Raw genomic sequence first — 22,123 nt, forward strand, 5'->3', positions numbered from 1 at the left:
TCTGTAGATTCAACAAGATTTAAACAGAAAATAAACGAATTGGAATCTACAGAGAATAAATCATTTTACCAATAAAAAATATTTACAATCTACCCGTAATTGGGTACAAAAATGTTTGATAGGAAAATAAACATGAAATAAAATATTTAATATTGTTTAGCCAAATGAATGGGAAAAGCAGGATTGAATATTATACAAAAATGAAATATTTCAATCCATTCTTTCCTAAGACATGGGCAGAACAAATTTACATTAAAGTCAGTTTATAGGCACAGAAATGAAGAATTTAAACTTAAAATAAACACTACCCCTAACTCACCCAACAATAAAATAAAATAAAATGAAAGGTATAAAATTAATCAAATGATCTGTTTAGAAAAAAAAAAAGCTACAGACGTACAAAAATCATTGTAGATTTTTAAGGAGTGTAAAGAACTCCATGTACACGGAAACGATAAAGACAAGTATATTCTAAACTGCCGTGGTTGCTGGAAATCCGAAGTTCCACATATTGTGTTGGGTTTGCATTATTCATCTGAAATTAAATAATGAAAACTAATTTAGCATTTCACATGAGAACAATATTGAAATAAAAAGAAACTCTTTAGTGAAAATTGGTTAAAAACAAAGAAAACACAGAAACATTACCTGTGTTATAAACTGCTGAATAGGTCTCCCATCATCTTTGTATGTATAGCTGCCTAAATAGACACCTTCATGATCATCTGGATCGGATAAGCTCTATAAGGAGAGGTGAAAAAAGATGGACCCAGTTTGAAAATCAAAAGATATTCAGTTAATACTTGCTTGTAAGAAACTTATTCATACATTTTTATTTTTGTGTAAATATTGTAATATTTTTTCTAAAGATTAAGGATGTAATATTTTTTTTTTTGTTTTAATGACAAAATAATGTTATAAAGTAACTTTCATTTTATTTTTAAGCACTTAACATAAATTAGTTACAAAATGAATATTTAATAATTTATAAAATATTCATTTTGGTGTGAAATTTTACAATTAAGAATAGGAATTAGTTTCAGTCAATTTTAAATCCTAATAAAATAACTTAACGGTTACATTTTAGTTTATTTCAAATGTAAGTTTATCGCTTTTATAGACATTTTTAAAAAATCATGAAAATCGAAGCATCTGTTGAACAGACTTTAAAAACATCCTATAGGATTTTAATTTAAAACTGTATTTTCTTATATAGCCACATCTCTTTATGTATTAGTTTATTCAATTATTAATTTCCTTGTCCGGCGTCCCGTGTCACACAAAAGATGATAATCGCCAAAATTAATTAAGGAGAAACAAATTACCTCCCTTTAAAGCCGCTTTTTATCAGTTAAAAATCATTAAAACAAATTCCTCTCCAAAAATTTTTAAACAACAAAAAAATGGAACTCGTTTTCCGGTTTTAAATTGATTATTTTATTTTAAAATTTAAAAAAAAAAAAAAAAAATCATGTTGGAAGGAGAATGTAATTTTTTTATCATCGATTTTTTTTAAAATTTAGATTCTAAATTATTAAAAACTTAAAAACAATTAACTACAATATGTTTTAAATTCGTCCTATGTGTTATATTTTAGTTTTTTAATTTAATTTTGTTTGTGATGTGTTTTTAAAATTCTTAAGTTTTATTTATTTGGTTTAAGCATCATAATCAGTTCTTTAAAAACAAATTCACACATTTCTAAGTTAAACATGAAGTAGAGAAGCGCATAACATTTTCATATTTTATTTTCTTGTCTGTGAGTAGAAAAGCAGATAATTTTAAGCAAACCAAGATATATATTATTGATTCTCAAAATATTACATTTTTACCTATGTCGATAAATAAAAAATGAAACTCCATGTACATATACGGATATATTAAATATTAGAAAAACAATAAAACAGATGCACTTACATATACTGAGAAATCTTTTGGTGCACTCTTAATATGTCCAAAGGGAGATATGGATTTAGGAATATGTTCCATGCTGAAGGCAGTGATTTTAATTTCATGTGATAAGCGAATCACCAACGTTCCAGTACTGCCTTCGAAGGGCCAACATTCACCGACATGGACATCAGGCTAAATCAAGAAATAAAGAAAACATAAAATAAACACACATACAAGCTATTTTTCTTCTTTTTTTTACATAGGCATAACCACTTATCAAGGCCCAGAAACCACTCGAGAATAAGGGTTAAGAGTGTACAGTGATTAATTAGACGATTATTGTGAATATTTTGATCAATGTAAACTCTAAACTTTGGGTGAATCTTTTTAAACAGGGAAATCTTTGTTCCCAATTTTCTAAAGATGTACTTAAAGGTTATTACATCTTTATAAAATACAATAAAGAAAAATTAAGTTTTCATAAAAATAGTTTTTTTACCTGAATTACAGTCTTGAGGTCTAACATCGATAATTTGACGTCATAAATAAATTTTGATTAACAGCAAATCTATCCATAAGATCTGATTTCTGGGAAATCTGATTAAATAGACAACTACTTTGATTTTTAATGCGTTAAAGAAAAATTAAGTTTTCATAAAAGAAAGTTATTTTACCTGAATTACAGTTATGGGTGAATTGGTTTTATAATAGAGAGGAAGACCAAAGATACTGATGAGGGTAGGATACTTTGTGAAAGTCTCCGAACAACGATTAGTGATCACACTGCCACCTGAAATAATAAAGAAAAGGATTTTTTCCAAAAATACATTTAAAAAGCTTCTTTAAATATATGCAACCCATAATAAAATGTCAGCTTAAAGTGGATTATTATTTTAAATAAAAATTAACACTTGGAAAGATAAATTTGTGAGCATTGAAGAATGACAGTGCTTTGATTTTAAATTTGTTTGTCAATAATTAGTTTACTGACTATAATTACTGTATTTATGGTATTTTCTTTAGCTATAGTCGAATTATTTTATCACCCAACTTAATGACCGGTTCATAATTATCTATGGAGATAGGAAGATGGAAAACAAAAACGCACCTCCAGATTCCAAAGCAAAATCTGCCATTCCAGTTTTATCAGCATTGAACTTCATCAGAGCTTCGTCTAGCAAAGATCGTAGAAACTGGAAAATTAAAAATGAACATTGTGAAAGTTGTACGCATAATGAAGTTACATGTTTTACCGAATCGAGAGGGAGGGGTTAGTATAGTGTATGTTCATTTGTTATATATACTAGTCTAGCAAAACTGTGACAAAAAGGAAGAAATGAAGAAATACAATATTTCTTTAAGAATATGGATCAATATTTATAATTGACTTTCCAAACTAAAAATTAATTTGTTTTGTAAAAGATTAATTTTATTTTATAATTGATGATTTTTATCAATTGAATGTAAATGGGATGAAATTTGTCCATTTTTATTTCTGTATTAATGGAAGAAAGAATTGGGATTTGTTTTACGGCACATCAACTCTTTTAGGGTAATTTTGTGTGGCACAATGTATTTATAATCATTTGATAAATTCTAAAAAGTTATTTAATTGAATGTTTGGTTTTACATATAATTGCTGGGAATTATTTGTTCTTGTTCAGGTCATTTAGTATTTGTAAAATATTATTGTATAATAAAAATATATAAAAGAGCATATACATATGTACTAATTGTCACTAGCCGGAGTTGCCTGGGAGTCATATTACTTACGTCTTTGGTTTCCTTTTCCTTTAACAACAGAGCTTCCTTTATCAAGGATCGTACAAACTGGAAAATAAAAATTTACCATTACAATATCAATCACACTTGGTATCTTTAATCCTGTAGGTTGAGTTTCCAGTGTTTTAGTGAAAACAAAACAAGATTAAACTAATGAATACTGTCCATTGAATATAAATATATGTGCTCTTGTATAAATAAATGAGCACTCTCGTTATTTCTTCTACTACATAAAATTACACGCACACATATGTTATGCTGCCTTTATATTTTTGTAGATTCTAATATTTGTGTGGTTAATATCATTAATCAAATGATTTACTAAGTCCATGGGGCTGTGAATAAATAAAGAATACAACAAAGTGAAAACTGACACTCTTACAAGATTTGAACCTGTGGCTCACCTGTACAAATGCACAAGAACAATTTTCAGTAAGTTTTTCATACACATAAAAATAATTCTAGAAACATATGTAGATAACAAAGAAGTTATATACATATAAATATATATGTAAGTGTGTGTGTGTGTGTGTGTGTGTGTGTGTGTGTGTTTTATCTTGCCGTTGACGTCATGCGTCGCACAAAGCCGAGCAAATGCTGAGTTATGTCTGGTTCATTAAATGCACAAGTACCAAGAAGTTATATATATATTCACAATAATTGACATAAAAAAAATGTCACACATGCACAGTATCTGCCCCATATTGCCCCCTCCCCAATCAATCCCGATATACAACATTTTAAATCAATTCATAGCAACTGTTTTTTTGCATTCGTACCATTCTTACCTTTTCAACATCAAAAATGAGAGAAAATTAAACTAAATCGAATACTGATGAAAGTTTACCTTTGCCAGATTAGCAGAAATTTCTATTTTGACATCAGAACGAATGTGAGTGAATCCAGCAAGAAAATCAGAATGAAGAGAATTTTGAAGAGATTTTTTGATTGTCATTTCATATTTGTTCTCACAACTTATTGAACTTTGGCTGCAAAAGAAAAATTATTAAAGTTGAACTTAATCGTTGTAAGAAAAGTGGAATTTTTATTCTTGGAAAATGATACAAATGATAACAGTTTATTTTAAAGGAAATATAGTTGGGAAATCATGAAACAATTTATTTTTGTTCATCAACTCATTTGTGATGTACTTGCATTAAAAAATTTAGTATTTATGTTAGAAGCTTTTCAGTTAAAAAAAATGAAAGATGCTTTTCCAGAATCGCCATCATATGAAAATAAAACAAAAATAAATCTGTATGAATGTACCCGAGATAGAAAGGAAATATTGTTCACAAAAAAAATCATGTAAATTGATCACAAAGTTTTATTTTTCATTAAAAAAATTAAATTCAGTGGCTAAACTACGAGCATCGATCCGAGTTTGAAGGAATAAAGGAGATAAGTCTAAATAATTCAAACTATTCTGGGAAGTAAATTTCAATTCATTTATGCACCAGTAAAATAAACACATCAGTATTAACATACTTTATATGCAGAGAGAATGTAGAAGGTACATCAGAAAATTCTTAAAAAAAAATGTGAAAAATCAAACTTACCTGTTTAATGATTTTCCTAAATTTGTATTCAAAGACTGAAAAAAAATTAAAATTATAAATTGGTGAATTTGTGTGTTTACTAAGAAAATAGAAAGAAATAAAAACAAAATGGAGAAAAAGGGGAAGAGCAAATGCAGTGTCGGGGGTAGGGGGTGCGAATAGAAACAGAATTGGATGTTCTTACCTCAGATTTTCCTGGGTATTGCGACATATTTGATAGGCCAGCTGCAAAAGAGAGAAACAAAAATAACAAGATGGATAAAAACATATACTTAATCCTCTTCTTCATAAAAATGAAATTATAGCAAAGGTAGCAGTTCACCCAAAACTGGAGGTAATTCACCAATAACTGGAGGTAATTCACCCATAACCAGAGTTAGATAACCTATAACTTGAGGTAATTAACCTATAACTGGAGGTAGTTCACATATAACCTCCTGTGCAACATTTTCATTTGCTACTAAGATCTAAAAGTGCATCTCACAATTGTATATAATGCCAAAAATTAAAGGGTTTTATGATGAAAAATTCCTGCAACAAATGAAAATGTACAAAGCTAAAAATATGCTAATCATCCAAATAGATAAATATTTCAACAGATTTGCTAAATTTTGATTCTTGTTTTTTAATTTACAATTACGTTATTCCGATTATTCTCACTATGTTCATCTTTGCTCCAAGCATAATTTTTATAATAACTCAATAGATGTCAAAACGTGTCATAAGAAAAACAAATCAATACTTACAAATGATCCACAATCCAGTGAGCAGCAGCAAAATAAAAATGGGTAGACGACGGGTAAGTCGACCAGAAGTAACACTGTCAACAAGATGAGAGACATGATTAGAAGTGGAAAGCAGACGTTTATATTATTTAACATTGATTTATATATACAGAGTGACTCCCCAAAAAACAAAAACTAAATGGAAGCCATCTAGAACATATGTTGTAGAACGGAGAAAAAAAGGCCAAAGACCCTAGTGTTTTGATGTGATGTTTTGAATATAATACACTAGTTATGACCAAAGTTTCATTTCATTCGGACAAAACAGTAAGAAACGACGCCTTATTAGAGTTGGGGCCCGTTTTTGGGGTGAGGACACCCTGTATATATATATATATATATATATATATATATATATATATATATATATATATATATATATATATATATATATACTATCTAGCATTACACCTAGCATTGCCCGGTTATAAAATATATTTTAATAAAATGATAGTTTTTAGACGCAAAATTGACAGAGTAGTTTGTTACAGATCATTCGACAGACAGACAAAATCACATTTATAATAAGTAGCAGGACCTGTGGAAATTCCACAACAGACTTTTTCATATATAATATATTGATGTTGGCATTTTGTGGATGTTCAGCATAAATGAAGCCGCCCTGGTATTATTGTAGCTTTTGTGTTAAAACTGCAAAAGTATTTATCTAAGCTAGCAGTGTGTGTGTGTGTGTGTGTGTGAGACTAACTTGTGTTCTTTCAGCTATAATCGAAACTAAAACCAAAACTTACTAAGAATTCTTCATAAAATTATTTATTACAAGTGATGGAAAGTTATAACATTTAAACAACAATTATTCCGAAGAAAAAAGTTGTAAGCGTGACAAAGGAAATAACACACACGCAATCATATTAATATATAGATGAATCTTAACCAAAAGCCACGAACGTTTTCGTTTTAACACACTGTACACTTGTTTTTAGCACACAAATACGATAATTTATCATGAAAATGGTAAAATTCAAACTGTGTATTACCTGTTTCGAACGAAAGAAAGTATTTATCCTTAGAGTTTAGAAAGGAAATAAAGAAACGGAAAAATGTTATGTCGATTTTTAAACATTTAATAAAACAAAACCTGTTTAGTGTTTATACTTACATTAAAGTTATGTTTGTGCAGAAACGTTTTGCACCTGCCATAAAGCCTTCTTTGGATATCGGGGTTGTCCTCACATTTCTGCAAGGTCTGTTTTCTGAAGTTGCAAATTTGTAGAAAAACAATTTTATATGTTGTTTTAATAAGTCAAATTAGATATTAAATTATTTTTTGTGATTTTATAAAACAGTATTTTGTAAAATAACTGCATAAGAAAGAAAGATTAAATGTTGTTTAAAGATTTTTTGATACATCTAAGAATATTTCGTATTTTTAATTGCCAATATTTTTCATTCTATGACCCTAAAGTATTTTGTTAGTGTCTAAATAGAAATACAATATAAATTGCTGACTTTTTCAAACACTTACCAATTATGTTAAATCTATCTGCATTGTCCATGAGATAATCACCAATTAATTCCAAGTTAGCTGCAGCATACGCCATCCTCTGAGCCATAAAGCTTTCTTTGGAGCAGGGGATGCTCCTTACATTTCTAAAAGTTCTGTTTTCTGAAGAGATTCAAAAATATAAACATTTCAGTTCAAAATAAATTTATTCTTTGTTTATAGAGTCTGAAATCTACAGGACTGGAAGAAATGTCAATCTAATACAATCTAATATCGCTTTTGTTAGAAATAAATTTTTGAATAATGCTGTGTAATACTGCCAAAACATAGAAAACAAGCTAATTTTTTTTAGAAATTATTAATCTTATAATCAAACTAATTAAAGAATTAAAGTTTTCGAATGAGTAATATCACTTTTGGTTAAGCATTTAAAATTGTGTCCAGAGCAGAATGCGGGAAAAAAAATTGTATAGACATTAAAATTGTTTCATGTTGTTTTTATTAAATATTAATAAAAAGGAAATCATTTTGAGTTAAAATCTATTTAGCATTACGCATGTAACTTGAGAAAAACATGCTTGAAATGTGTCACCATTATGGCGAATCGAATTAAATTCACTAGCAATTTTGTTTTGATTTTGCTTTAACGCTTATCCTCTAATAAACTACCATTTTTTATGTTAAGTTTTATTTTTATTTAATCAACACAAATTACTGAAGATTTTTATTATTATTTCAATTATCATTCCTAGTAGCAGTAGTAGTAGTAGTTATAGTAGTAATATTTGTAGTAGTGTTTATGTTTATTTAAGAAACACTTATTAAAAAAATCTATTGTTTTCATATAATGTTTTGTATTTGTTACTTGTTAACAGGAATCAACTCTTTGCAGCAAAGATTTACCTGAATAAACAATCCTTTGTCTTCGAGGTCTTAACCAATAGGAATGAGGCATTGTTTGGTCTTGATCCCTAAAAACTGAAAAATAAGGAGAAAGAAACTACATTATTAAAAGAAAAGCAAAATCTATATATATATATAAAGTTGATTTTTTTATCGATCTGACATTGATATTAAAAGCCTACTTTTTCTATTTAAAAAATTATTAAAACAAACTTCTTAATATACTCAGTCATCTATTTTTTAAGGTATGCAAACTTTATTTTCGACCTGAACACAAGAGAAACACATCAGCGTTTCTAGAAAAACAAGTAACAATCTTACAGTCAGACAACAGAAACCATTTCTTCAGAATGCTGTTATCATAGGATTCTGCTAAAGTGCCCTTCATATTTATTTTCATAAACAATCTTTAGAGCAGTGATTTTAATTGGAGGGGGGTAGTACAAGGTTGTAGTGATGAGGGAAATTTACAAAAAAATAAAAAATAGGATCAAGGGCCACAAAAAATACAGTGTGCATCACTTAATGTTACTAAATGGTAGTGATGGGACATTCCAATATTTTTTTCTGATACCATCACCGATTCTGATACAATTACCGATTCCGATTCTGTATTAATCTCTAAATATTTAACTATAGAGTTGCTATTTATCCTGATTACCATAAAAACACATGTTAAATATGCAGATATCTTCTCGGACATAAAATTACACTTGTGGGAATGATCTATAAATTTTAGTTTAAACAAAATAAAAACAAAATTAAAAGAATCGTTTTTGGAGTTGGAAAATAGGTACAAAATGTTTCAAACGAGATATCAATTCCGATACCCCAAAAAGTTCCAATTTTCTGATTCCTGGTTTCGATTCATCGTTCCAACACTACTAAATGGTTATGTTGGGTTTTCCCTCTGCTAGCGTTTGTGCTAAATGCTATTGTGTAACTATTACTTATTATTGTAAATATGGATGCATCTCGTGAGTCAAAAATTTTTGGAAGAGGGGAGGGGAATATCTTTCTGACACATAATAAATAGGTTCATGGGCTACAAACTCCAAGAAAATTCAACTGGACAATTCTGCCTTTTTGGTGTCGGAGGTAAAAACATGCAATCATGCAGGTTAACAAATTGCTGCAATCAATGAGGCGGACTTCATGCATATAAGACAACTTTAGTGAGCTCTATGCACAAACAAACTATGTATAAAAATATCAACTCTCGATAGGATCTTGTGGTCAACATGTTTGTGTTTTTTTACTATTTTTTACTCTTTTTTACATTTTGAATTTTTATAATTTGAAAATATAAAATGTTTTTATTTTAATAAACAATCAATAGTAAAATCTAAAAATAAAAACAAATAATATCTGTAAGTTGCGTAAATACAAGAAATATGCATAAGAATTTTAGTGAATTATTTATTTCAATAAAGTTTTGAACTTTATTTTAATTCATTACATTTTTTATTATTAAATATTTAAAAGAAATTATTAAGCGATTTTTGTTATAAATTATGATTATTCATATTTACTATTTTATCAGATAATTGAATGCTTGTGCAAGATAATAAAATATGAAAATGCATTTTAAATAAAATCACTATTATGTAATTACGTGTCATGTTGAAATTAGAAAAAATTCACCTCCAAAAATGTTTGTTATTCCAGATCCACCATTTTCTAATTTGATCACTAACATATCTAAAAAAAAAAATCGTATCTCCAAATCATTATTCTCATTTGAATTAAAAGACACAGAGTTAATCCATTCAAAGGTCACAAGCTAAAATTATACTTAAATTACACTAAAAAATCACTAAACAAAGATAAATACAACACTAATGACACGGAAATTGATATATTATAATAAATATTAATAAAAACAATAACAAGATAGAGTAGTACTCACCACCTTGGTGAGTGCCAGTGTTAGAGATGTACGCAAGGAGATAGGGAGAAAAGCAAGGCTACCACGCACAAACACACACACAGACACACACACACACACACACACACAACTAAAAAGGGCCAAGATTATACACAAATAAAAACTAAGATAGATGCAATCCTCTACGCTAGGTATGCCCAAACATGGAGTACTGTTACTACATCATGGCAGGAGCTTCTCAGCATGCCCTATCCAGCCTGATAGAGTTCAAAACTGTCTTTGAAACCTAGTAGGTGATGCCATTTTCTTTTCCTTGCAGCCTCTTTCACACAGAAGAGATGTTGCAAGCATGTCTCTGCCCTACTATTATTTTCATGGCAAGTGCTCGTCAGAACTCCAATCAATGGTCCCCTACAACCTTTATATACAATATCCCTTATATAGTGTTATAGCAGCAAAAACCCTCAAGAAGTATTTTCTTCTGCGAATTGATGCTAAGCGATTCAGCTACAACTGATCAATCTCTCTTCTTTCTGTCCCCTAGACGCAATAGCTTATCAACTCAAGAGGAAAAGTAGATAGAAATAGAGTGAGAGAGAAGTTCATAAGAACTCTCCCATTTTGTTTTCATGGCTGGGCAGCGCCAGATAATTATTTTTGTGTCAAATAAAATACACTTTAAATGCAGAAAAAAAGATCCTTACCTGTAGATCCTTATTTACTGTCTCTGTATGATCACAGGATGTGACACAAGGTCGTCAAGAAGATATTCAGCTTCAGAAAAAGGGTTACTTATCGATCTATATCTATCAATACGTCACTAAAACTTTGTTTGACGTTGCTGACTTGTTATCGTGCAAAATGAAGAATGAGTGGTAATTGTTAAAAGCTTTTCCTTTTTATAAAGAATGGTAGTTGCCAAAATTCTTTTATGACGTCATAGAAAGATTTTAAGAGATTTTAATATAAAGATGATGAAATAAAGGGTAAGGAAAAATCCTTTATGACGTCACAAAAGGATAACGTTCTCCATTTAGATAGACATGTAAGAAAATCTTTTATGACGTCACAAAACGATATTGTAATCTACTAAAACAGCTGATAGATACCCCATGACACAAAAGGTCAAAGGTCGTTTGAATTATTATATATGTGTGTATAATAATGTCAGCTCCTTTAAGTACTCGGTTCTTATTGTTGAGCACTCTAAAGTTGAAATGAAATTTGGTCACTTAAGCTTGCATGCACAGATGATGATGTTATAACCATTAGATCACTCTGAACGGTTATTTCAACATTTAAAAATAAATGTTTTCATTTCAATGATATTTCTTATGGTTGCAGTTGGGGTTAGTTCCTTGCTAATAGAGTCAGACATGTCTTCGTGGCTGGGTTCAAATCTCTTGCCTAGCAGTAACTATGTCACCCTGCACTAATGATTGCCAAAAGGTTGAAACACCCGTGTCTGTGGGTATTTTAAAATTATTGTAGTAATAATAATAATAATAATAATAATATATACTATAATTTTCTCTGGTTGAGCATATTGGGAGGTGATATACAAATTAACATTAGCGTATGAAGTGATGCTCTTTGTGTTTACAAATTGAGCTTAGGTATTTGGACAATGTCAAAACATTTTTAATTAACTGCCTGCATAGCAGCAGTCAAATAGTGCAATTGTTAGAAGTTTCGACTCTCATATGGGCGGTTGGGTTTCGATTCTAGCTCGAGGTAGTTGCTTGTCTAGCTGCGAAATAATGCTGTACGTGGATGACTAATATATATATATATATATATATATATATAAAGACAAATTAATTGCTAAAAACAATTTTATATTAGAGTTTTAGTAAGCAAATAAAATAAAAATATAGAATTGCTATAGAATTGTTAGTTAACATAAAAATCAAAACTTTTAAAATTACAATGTACGAAAAAGTGCAGTTTTCAAAGTTGAATTTTTATGCTATTTTTGCTAGTTATTTCCTCTGAATAAAAACATTTTTGAAAATCCATAGAATAAGAAAAATATTTCATAATGTTCTTGCTTTTCAAACTTTTAATAAATTAATAAAAAATGTATTTAAAAAATTTTTCATTTAATTATTCTTATATTAATGCTCTTATTGTTAATAGCGTTAAACAATAAATTTGTCGCCCTAAAGAAAATAACAATACAGATTTATTTTACAACTTTTTATTGAAACTTGTGTGCTGGCACCGAGTCCTGTTGCCACACCCAGAGTCTGCCAGTACACTTTGGTGTTGACTTTCACACCGATTTCGAAGATGTGTCGTGACATGATGCGGCCTTCACTTGAAACCACACCAAAGAGCATAACCATGGGCAAAAACTTCATTGAGCTTTGCCGGAAACTCCATTGAGCTTTAAAATTGAACCCTGCGGATTTGAATTTTAAGGGTGCTGGCAATAAAACTTTGATCGTTTAAGAACATGAGTTGTAGAGCGGTGCATCTCCGATCTTTCTCGTTTAACATTGTGTCACTCTCATATATGATACAAGGCTCCAATCGCTCTATAATAATATCATTCGTATAAATTAATCATATATTTATATATATGTAAAAGTAAACAGTAATTATTCTTTATGCCCATATACACTAGTGTTTCATGATTATGCAATCATCAGTGTAGGAGGGGAACAATTCCTGACGGTCATGCACTTCGAAACCAACCGCAAAACCACCTGTTGATTAATTTGCTAAGCCTTTAACCAATCAATTGCAATGGTAACGATGAAAATTAAGAACTTTATATGCCAAATTCGTGTGAATACATTATACAATCTAGAGTGTTCAAACGATTAGAAGTCGTGAACATTGCTTAAACACTAGTTGATTGCTTTTTAGTTTTATAGTGCAGACAGTTCCCATTCTTCGGTTTTATTAAATGGGCTTGATAATTATAATTTAACAATTCTTATTCTTTATACCTACAGAAACTAATGTTCCATGCTTATGCAATTATCAGTGTAAAAGAAGACACTTCCTTCCAGTCATGAGATTCGGTCATCTCTCTCTTTAGTCTGTTTATTATACAAACATTATTGCTACATATTTTCCCTCACAAAAATCCGGACATCTCTCTCTCTCTCTCTCTCTCTCTCTCTCTTTCTCTCTCTCTCTCTCTCTCTCTCTCTCTCTCTCTCTCTATATATATATATATATATATATATATATATATATATATATATATATATATATATATATAGTCTGTTTATTATACAAACAGTATTGTTTACATATGTGCTACATATTTTCCTCCTCAAAAAAATCTTTAAAAACAAAAAAAACAGTAACCACATAGAAGTATGAAAAATTTCCTCTGCAAAAAAATTTTAAAGGCAAGAAAAACAGTAACCACATAAAAGTATAATAAAATTTCCTCCTCCAAAATAATTTTTAAAACAAAAAAAACAGTAAAAACAAAAAAGTATAAAAAAATTTCCTCCACAAAAAAATTTTAAAAACAAAAAAAACAAACAGTAACCACATAAAAGTATAATAAAATTTCCTCAACAAAAAAATGAATAACAACATAAGTAAACTAGAAAAAAATATTTTTCTTACAATTCACTTAAAGAAAAATGTTTGACAATTTTCTTGAAAAAAAAATAAAAAGTAATTATGGTAGGTTGTTATCGTATTTTATTATATTGCTTTTTGTTTATTTCTCTAATAAATGTTGTTACGTTTCCTAGATTTTTTTTTAGATTTGATTGGCGGCGCTAGGCATATTTTTGGTAGTTCTTTTGTATTATTTCCAGGTTTGTGATGGCGGTTTTTCTTTTGGTTCTTGATTTTTTTTATGTTTTTATGTTTGGATTCTGGCAACTCATCAGATGTTGATTGGTGCACACAATAGTTGCTTGATGTTGTCTGGACAGCTAAAACTACAGTTTTCTATACATTACTTGTTTTATTTTTTATTATTTTAATTCAATTAGGTCGAAGAGATTAAGTGGCCTACTCTTAGGGCTTGCACTTGATTTCCCTATGAGTTAACTTTATATTGAAGAGCTCTCATTGTTTTACAATTTTTTATTATTTTGTTTTTACTGGAGGTGAGACATGCTACCGCATGCCAAGCATTCGCCTGCTATTTCAGACACTCCAACTGAGATATATTTTAAAGATTTTAACCATCCCTTTAAGTGTAATTGTTTCTATCTCTTTTGCACTTGGTTCACCGGGTATCTTTACAATATTTACACACTCCATTATATTGCATTGTATAATAGCCATCTCTCCACAGAATCTTATGAATACATTTGTGAATACTTGCCATGCTATTGGTTGGCTGATTCTGTACATATTCTCAGCCATTTTTTCTCTTATCTTAACATGTTCAATTGTTTTCCTCTATGTATGTATATATTTGTATTGTTCCTGCTCTTTCAGGATTTTGATGTTAGTATCTTGATCAAGCTCTATGTTTTCTGTTTGGATCTGCTTCCCGGCTCTGAAGAAGCATTTGTCACATTTATTCAGGTCAAACCTGTACGACCTGCAACGGTTCACTTAAGTCAGTATCTGAGCTGGCATACTGCTTGAGGTCATCTATAAAAAGCAAGTGGTTGATTCTTTTGTTTGAATCTTATTCGTGGACCTGGCTCAAGTTGTAGTCACCCAATCTTTTACTCAGTAGTTTACTTAGAGGATTTATCATCAGTGGAAGTCGTTTCAAATTTCTAGCTGCCCTCCTAACCTAACGGATCTATGGAGACCGAAACTTCTTTAAAACTTAAAAGTTTGTTGAAATTTACATTATGTATAAAATTCTTTGGGGAAAATAATGCAAATGGCCAGGAATCTATACTTTACTAAATATGTGCTGCCTACCTTTTAGTGATTCGTGAGGGAAAAAACCCTTAAAATTCAAAGACGTACATCCGATTTCAATGAAATTTAAACCATATATACAAGGGTCATTGTAAAAGTAGGGCCTCTTATGTTTTATCTCATAAATTAAAACGTTTGAAGAGCTATGAAAACCAGAATTGTACCATTAAAATGAGCTTTTTTTGTGCTTTTTTTTCTACATTATCATCACCATTCTCAATGCCCTTTTGCTAGCCTTTTATAATGTCTTGATGGTAAAAGTTCCGAACATGCTTGGTCACTTACATAACTGTCGCCACTCTTAAATCGACGAACCCATCTCCAACTGTTAACATCAACTGCATCGATTTCATAAAAGTTCAACAGGCGCTGTTGAATGTTGATCAGTTCAATTTTTTTGCATGGATAAATTTAATGATACATCATTGATTTTGACCCACGTTTATGACAGGGATTGTTTTGCTTAGAGTCTCACATTGTCAATATCTGCAACAGAGAGATGAAACTTTCAGGTCATGAATTGAAAAATAGGAGGAATTTTCTTTCTGCATATCCCTCGTTTAAGATATTAATTCAAAGAATTTTCCAACATTACATTTTTCCGACTATATTGAGAATCAAAATGGGAAGCAGTAAAACCAAAGGCAGTAAAATATTATGAAAATGGTGAAAATTGACATGGAATTCAATCCCAAACAATGTTAGGTCCTCCTGCTAGTTAATTAAAAAAATCGTGCTGCTTGAAAAAGCAGTTTCGGAATTTTTAATGTTTGAAAAATAAAATCTTCAATTTAAAAAAAAGTATTTTAATTCTCTTGATTTCCTCAACCGTTACTTCATTTTACTTTTTTTCTTATTTTTATACGGTCGAATTTTTTAAAGACAAGTATAATCACCCCAAATATAACAAGAATTACTAGTGAGTATAAGTAATCTATATATCTATGAAAGTGTAAATGTTTATTTGTCTGTCTGTCTGTCTGTCTGTCTGTCCGTGTACATTTCCATATCAAATAACTTTGTCAATTTTCGGTCTACAGACTCGAGATTTGACATAAGGGGTATTGAGATTTAGGAAAATCTTTTTAATCAGTTTTCGGCCAGAAATTTGTCTGTTAAAGGGTCAAAGCTCAACGATTTTACCTTTGAGAACTTTACCAAACTCCTCCGCCAATTTTGAGGCTTAATACTTGAAATTTTAGATGTAGGTTACTTGGACTCTACCAAACACCTCCGCTAATTGTGGATCTAAACACTTGAAATTTTACATGTAGATTACATGGACATGCGTCAAGCATTTTAATATAATTTGAGCCCAAAACAATAAATGCGAAGGGGTAAAATTTGGAGTCAAATTTTAAAAAAAATTTGACATCTGCGGTAATTACCAACTTTTCTCTATGGTAGTTAAGGAAGCCTATTATATAGAAAGGCATTACTGTACATATTCACACTTTTTAATATATACATATGCACATAAAGTTATGAACAGTACATAGGGCCTGAGCAAAGCCGGGCAGAAGTGAAAATGTGTGTGTGTGTGTGTGTGTGTGTGTACATTTCAACGATTAGACCTTTGAAAACTCTACCAAACTCCTCCACTAATTTTGGGTCTTGAACATGGATCACACTTCTTTATTTGATTTGAGCCCAAGAAATAATTGTTAAAGAATGAGAATTGGGGTCAAATTTTAAACAAATGTGATCTCTGCGATCACTACCAAATTACTTAGCCAATTTCTGGTCATTTGAAATTTCACATAAAGGGTATTCAGAGATAGGGAAAACTTTTTATTGGTGTGGGTTGAAAATTTGAGTTGCCAAAGGGTCAAACTTTAAAAGATGTGACATTTGCGGTGTCTAACAAACTATTCAGACAATTTTTGGTTTAAACATTTAAAATTTATGCATAACTGGTATTCAGACATGCGGCAATTTTGAGTCTACAGGCATAAAATTTTAAATGTAGGTAACTTGGACATTGGTAAAAATGGTCAAAATTGGTGTGCAATTATAAAACAATTGGCCCTTGCAGTCTCTACAAAATTACTCAGGCAATTTTTGGTCTCAATATTTGAAATCTTACATAAAGTGTATTCACATGTAGGGAAAGTTATGAACAGTGCATAGGGCCCGAGCAAGGCTGGGCTGAACAGTTAGTATGTCTATAAAATTGAAAATGTGTGTGTGTGTGTGTGTGTACATTTCCCTACCAAACAACTCTGTCAATTTTCGGTTTACAGTATCGACATTTGACATATGGTGTATTGAGATTTAGGAAAAATTGGGGTCAAAGTTAAAAAAAACTTACCTCTTACCCAATTTTGGGTTTAAACATTTAAAATTTTACATAAAGTTTATTCAAAGACAGTGCAAGTTTTTTAATCAGTTTCTTGCCAGAAATTTGGGTACCAAGGCGTCAAAGTTAAAAAAGGTTTACCATTTGCGGTCTATAGCAAAATATTCATCAAATTTGGGGTCTAAACATTTGAAATTTGAAAAAAGTGTATTCAGACTTGTGGCAAGCATTTTAATCAGTTTCGGAGCAAAAATGTGGCTGCCAAGAGATCAAAGTTGAAAAAGTTGACCTTAGCAGACTCTACCAAACTCCTCGGACAATTTTGGGTCTAAACACTTGAAATTTTACATGTAGGTTACCTGGACACGTTTAATTACATTTGAGCCCAAAACAATAAATGTTAAGGGGTCATAATTGGGGTCAAATTTTTTTACAAAATTGACCTCTGCAGTGTTCACCAAATTACTAAGCCAATTTTTAGTCTAAACATTTGAAATTTTACATAAAGTGTATTTAGACATAGGGTAAGCTTTTTAATCGGTTATTGGCCGAAAATTTGGCTGCCAACAGGTCAAAGCTGACTCTTCCGCAATTCTGGGTCTAAACACTTAAGCTAAACTGCTTATGTTAGAATAAAAGTATCCAAACTAACATGAGAAAAAATTATGAGAATTAATAAAGAAGACAAAAATTTTATAATTAAAAAAGTAAATGTTCAAATTTCAATAAAAATGATTCTCTGAGAAGCAATACATGAAAAATGTTTTTTTTTTTTTAAATGCTTAACAAGATCAGATTAAAACTTAAACCCTTTATTTGCATGTGGAAAATGGCAAGAGTACATGTTTTTTTTAAAACAGTAAGCCACGAAGAGAAATTAATAAAAATTGACGGGTCGTTCTAGAAAATCAATTATAAAAGTGATATTCTCCTAAAGGGTCATGGTTCGATCCTCAGTGTGGGCCACTGAAAAATACAATTGTGAATTACTTAAGACCTCTATATAGTCACGGCTGACAGAACAAAACCTGCTTCCCTGATAAATAAAGTGTTTCATTTGAAATTTTGTCCAAATTCTTCAGTTCGACAAAGACATTCACAAGTTTGACAAGATACACCTGAAGAAGGTCGGAGGTTACATTAACTGAAACGTTGTGAAAATCACACTCAAGATAAAACCAGTAGTCCAATGAATCGAAATAATATGATTAATAAAAATTATTTGAACAGAGTTTGAATAAATAATTTAGAGTTTACCCTGAATGTAAAGCATGATAAATTTTATTCTATTAATATGTAACTAGCGGGACCTGTGGACATTCCACAGGGGCCTACTACATATGTAATATATAGATGTTGGCATTCTGTAGATGTTCGCCGTAAATTGAGACGCTCTGATATTATTGTAGATGTTTCGTTAAAACTGCAAAAATATTTATCTAAGCTAGCAGAGACGCCCGGCGTAACCCAGTCGTAAAGTTTGTCTTACATATGATATTTTAATTCTTGCAAATTTTTTTATATATTATAGAGTTACATTTTATTGATTTTTATTTATTATAAAGTTGTGCTTTGAAAAATAAAAAATATATATCCATATAACTTGGGTGCATCAGCTTGAATGGAAACCAAAACTTATGAAGAATTCTTGATAAAATTATTTATGACAACAAATCAAAGTACATAACAATTAAACGACCCGGATGTAAACGTGACACAGAAAATGACACATACGCTATCGTATTAATATATAGATTACTTCTTTATTCCTTAAAAAAAACACTCCACTATTTTATATAAACTTATAAAGGTTTCTTGATAAAATTTATTATAAAAAATTGATTACTGGAGTGCCATCAGCTATAAACAAAAAAAAACCCACTCCATTATTCTATATATATTTGGGGGTAGATATCTCTGATAAAATGTTATACAGCACAAATCATACCAAAAAATATTTTAACTCACACTTCAATGATTCCAATCTATTTATGAAAGAGAGGTGTAATTTAATTTTTTGTTGTACCTGTAAGCATTGGTATCACAAGAAGTGCAATGGAATTATTGGTAGGTTGAGAGAGAAAAAACAATTTGCTTGCAAGAAGTATACAACCATGAAGACGGATGAGAAGTCAGATGTGGAGAAAATATATTTAGATGGTGAATGATATGATGGGAGTGTTATGTCAGCCTTCTTTTTACATAAGCATCACCACTTATCAAGGCCCAGAGGCCACTCGAGGATACCAGTTAACGATTGTACAATAGTCAATTGGACAATATAGTAATTGTTAGTAATGGAAATTCGGAACATTTGTAAACTTAAGTTGAACGGCTCATCAAGAACTTGTTTACATTGGACTTGAAGACAACCACATTGTAATCAGCTGAAAGCAGGCAAACAGAAGACAGTTCCACAGGCGTGCAGGTCTAAGAAAAAGCTTTCTTTATGGAATCTACATTTAGGTTTAGGCACAGATACAAAGTGGAGGGAATTATTGATAGTGTTTCAGCTAGACGAGTGTTTGTTGTGAAAGTTTGGCGATGGGGGACTATAAATTACAGCTCAAACGAGCACTTGCCATGAAAATAATGATAAAGCAGAGACAGACTTGCAACATCTCTTTTCTGAGAAAAAGCTTGCAGGAAAGGGAAAAGTGGATCGCCTACAAAGTCAATTTTGAACCCTTTCAAGGCAGGATAAGTCGTTTCTAGCAGCCCCTACCCAGATATGAGAACAGTATTCCATTCTTGGACGTACTTGACTTTTATATAGAAATAAAATTGCATCAGCAGTGAGATATCTATTGGATCGATAGAAGGATTCAACCATTTTTCTAGCAGCCTTGGCAAGGGATTTGATGTATATATTCCATTTCAGATCAGGAATAAAAGTTAAACTGAAAAGCTTGTAACAGGAGACTTAGACACAGAGCCTGTTCTTGGTCTTCAGGCTAGGCGCGGAAAAGAAAGTAATCAGTTCTGGTCAATGTTGGGGGAACCCTTCATATTGGGCAATTGCTTTTACGTCAATTAGTTTGGTCAATGTGGGGGGAAACCCTTCATATCAGACAATTGCTAATTTTGGAATCTGCCAGAGTACCCCCTTGGGGGAGCTGATTTTCCTTCCCCACATTAAAAAACGGCCTTGTGCCTAATTTGCTCAGTGGGGAAGCAAATAAATAAACAGGAGGCTTATTGGCCTGTACTGAGAGGGACATGACCGATCACCTGAATTCTGAAATACAGGGCATACTGATGAGATTTTCAGGGTGATGAGTAGCAATTCTCCTTAAGACAACGCTTAAACAGTTTTGTAAGCATGGGCGCTAGTTCTGGTCGAAGCTTTTTGAGCACTATAATTGGAATCTCGTCAAGGCCAGTTACTTTACTGGAATCAAGATTTTTGATTAGCTTGGCAACATCATGCACAGATATTTGTATGTCACATAGCGTGTTTTCTGATACAGAAGGAAATATTGAGGGTTGGTGGCCTTGGTCGCAAAGGGTAGAATTAGCTGCACAGTTCTTGGCAAAGAGTTTGGCTTTGTTTGATGCTGACGAGATTACCTCAGGTCCATTGATGACAGTTGAGATAGAGTACACGCTTCTGTTCAGGATTCTGTTTGCTATTTGCGAGCCAAACCACTGTCCAGCTACTTTGGACTTGACAGTCTGAGCACAGAACTCTCTATAACTTTTTCAGTCGTTACTGGCAGTCATGAAAGCGATTTTAATCTGAGTACATCTATTACGTTGGAAGCAATAGAAAAAGTGATTAATGTATATGTTATGTTATCGTTTTTTAGAGGGTACATATTATTTACGTGACGGCCTGTACATATATTATTAAATGTTTCTTGTAGTCGACAACACACATATTTTAAATGTTCATTTAGAGAGGAGACAGAGTGACAATAAGTACATGTTGAAGACATATATACGGAGAGAGTTGATATTCACAAGACATATACTTTGAGGAGAGGATAAAGTGGTATACATTGATACATACTGGAATGATTAAACACATTACCTTTTCTCGTTGGAATGATGAACACAGAAAGACGGCAGTTATAAAAAACATGATGATAGTTTATTCTTCGACCGGTCGGAAATGATTCTGTACTTCAGGGATTCAAAGCTGTTACATGGTCCCTTCTAAGCCTCCCGCTTCCAACAGGGTGCCCTGACTTTAACTGAGAATCGGTCTGATCCTCTCTGCTTCGCTGAGTCTCTGATCTCAATCTGATTCTCTTCTCCTCTAACTAATTTCGAACCCTTTCCTATATTGAGAAATCATTTCTGCCATGACGTCACAGTTATGTCTGGCAACGTGACCACAACTCATGTGTTTCAAACATGCGCGATTTGCATGTTTTGAAACCATTTCTGACGACCAGGAAATTTCCCATTCTCTTTGTTGTTTTACTAAGGAATTTAACTTACTTGTTAATTCTCTAACCGATATTTTTATTATGCATTTTTTCTAAGAATGTGAATAGATTTTCCAGCCAAATTTTATTTATAAAATATTTTAAAAGAATTAACAATTTAACTGGACATTCCATTTAAAACCTATTGTTCTTTAAAACTTATCTACAGGGTTCGATTCTCGTTTAATCTGATATCATTTTCATTAAACTAATTCTCTTTTCTTTTACTCACATGAAAAGGGGACAGCCG

At 31.1% G+C, this 22,123-nt stretch overlaps 1 protein-coding gene across 1 annotated transcript; it reads right to left on the minus strand.

Moving 5' to 3' along the window:
- Positions 1-11,124, minus strand: LOC145252404 (klaroid protein-like). The gene is made up of 14 exons (XM_080111795.1): positions 10,980-11,124; positions 8,388-8,462; positions 7,506-7,646; positions 7,140-7,233; positions 5,981-6,054; positions 5,419-5,459; positions 5,235-5,269; positions 4,523-4,664; positions 3,667-3,723; positions 3,002-3,086; positions 2,568-2,683; positions 1,918-2,085; positions 649-741; positions 1-535 (listed from the first exon to the last, which is right to left on the minus strand). Exons 2-14 carry the CDS (start codon positions 8,437-8,439, stop codon positions 419-421), a joined length of 1,215 nt encoding a protein of 404 aa, XP_079967921.1. The 5' UTR covers positions 8,440-8,462; positions 10,980-11,124; the 3' UTR covers positions 1-418.
- Between the last annotated feature and the right edge of the window lie 10,999 nt (positions 11,125-22,123).

This window comes from Euprymna scolopes, chromosome 29 (genome assembly GCF_053919585.1).
Source record: "Euprymna scolopes isolate OS-2025 chromosome 29, ASM5391958v1, whole genome shotgun sequence".
Taxonomy (NCBI): domain Eukaryota; kingdom Metazoa; phylum Mollusca; class Cephalopoda; order Sepiida; family Sepiolidae; genus Euprymna; species Euprymna scolopes.

Excerpts from the sequence above, each read along its gene's own strand:
- LOC145252404 (XM_080111795.1), bottom strand. The coding sequence starts at position 8,439 with ATGCCTCATTCCTATTGGTTAAGACCTCGAAGACAAAGGATTGTTTAT. Across the intron at positions 7,647-8,387 it reads ACAAAGGATTGTTTATTCAG|AAAACAGAACTTTTAGAAAT; the intron begins GTAAATCTTTGC and ends GAATCTCTTCAG. Across the intron at positions 2,684-3,001 it reads TTTTGCTTTGGAATCTGGAG|GTGGCAGTGTGATCACTAAT; the intron begins GTGCGTTTTTGT and ends TTATTATTTCAG.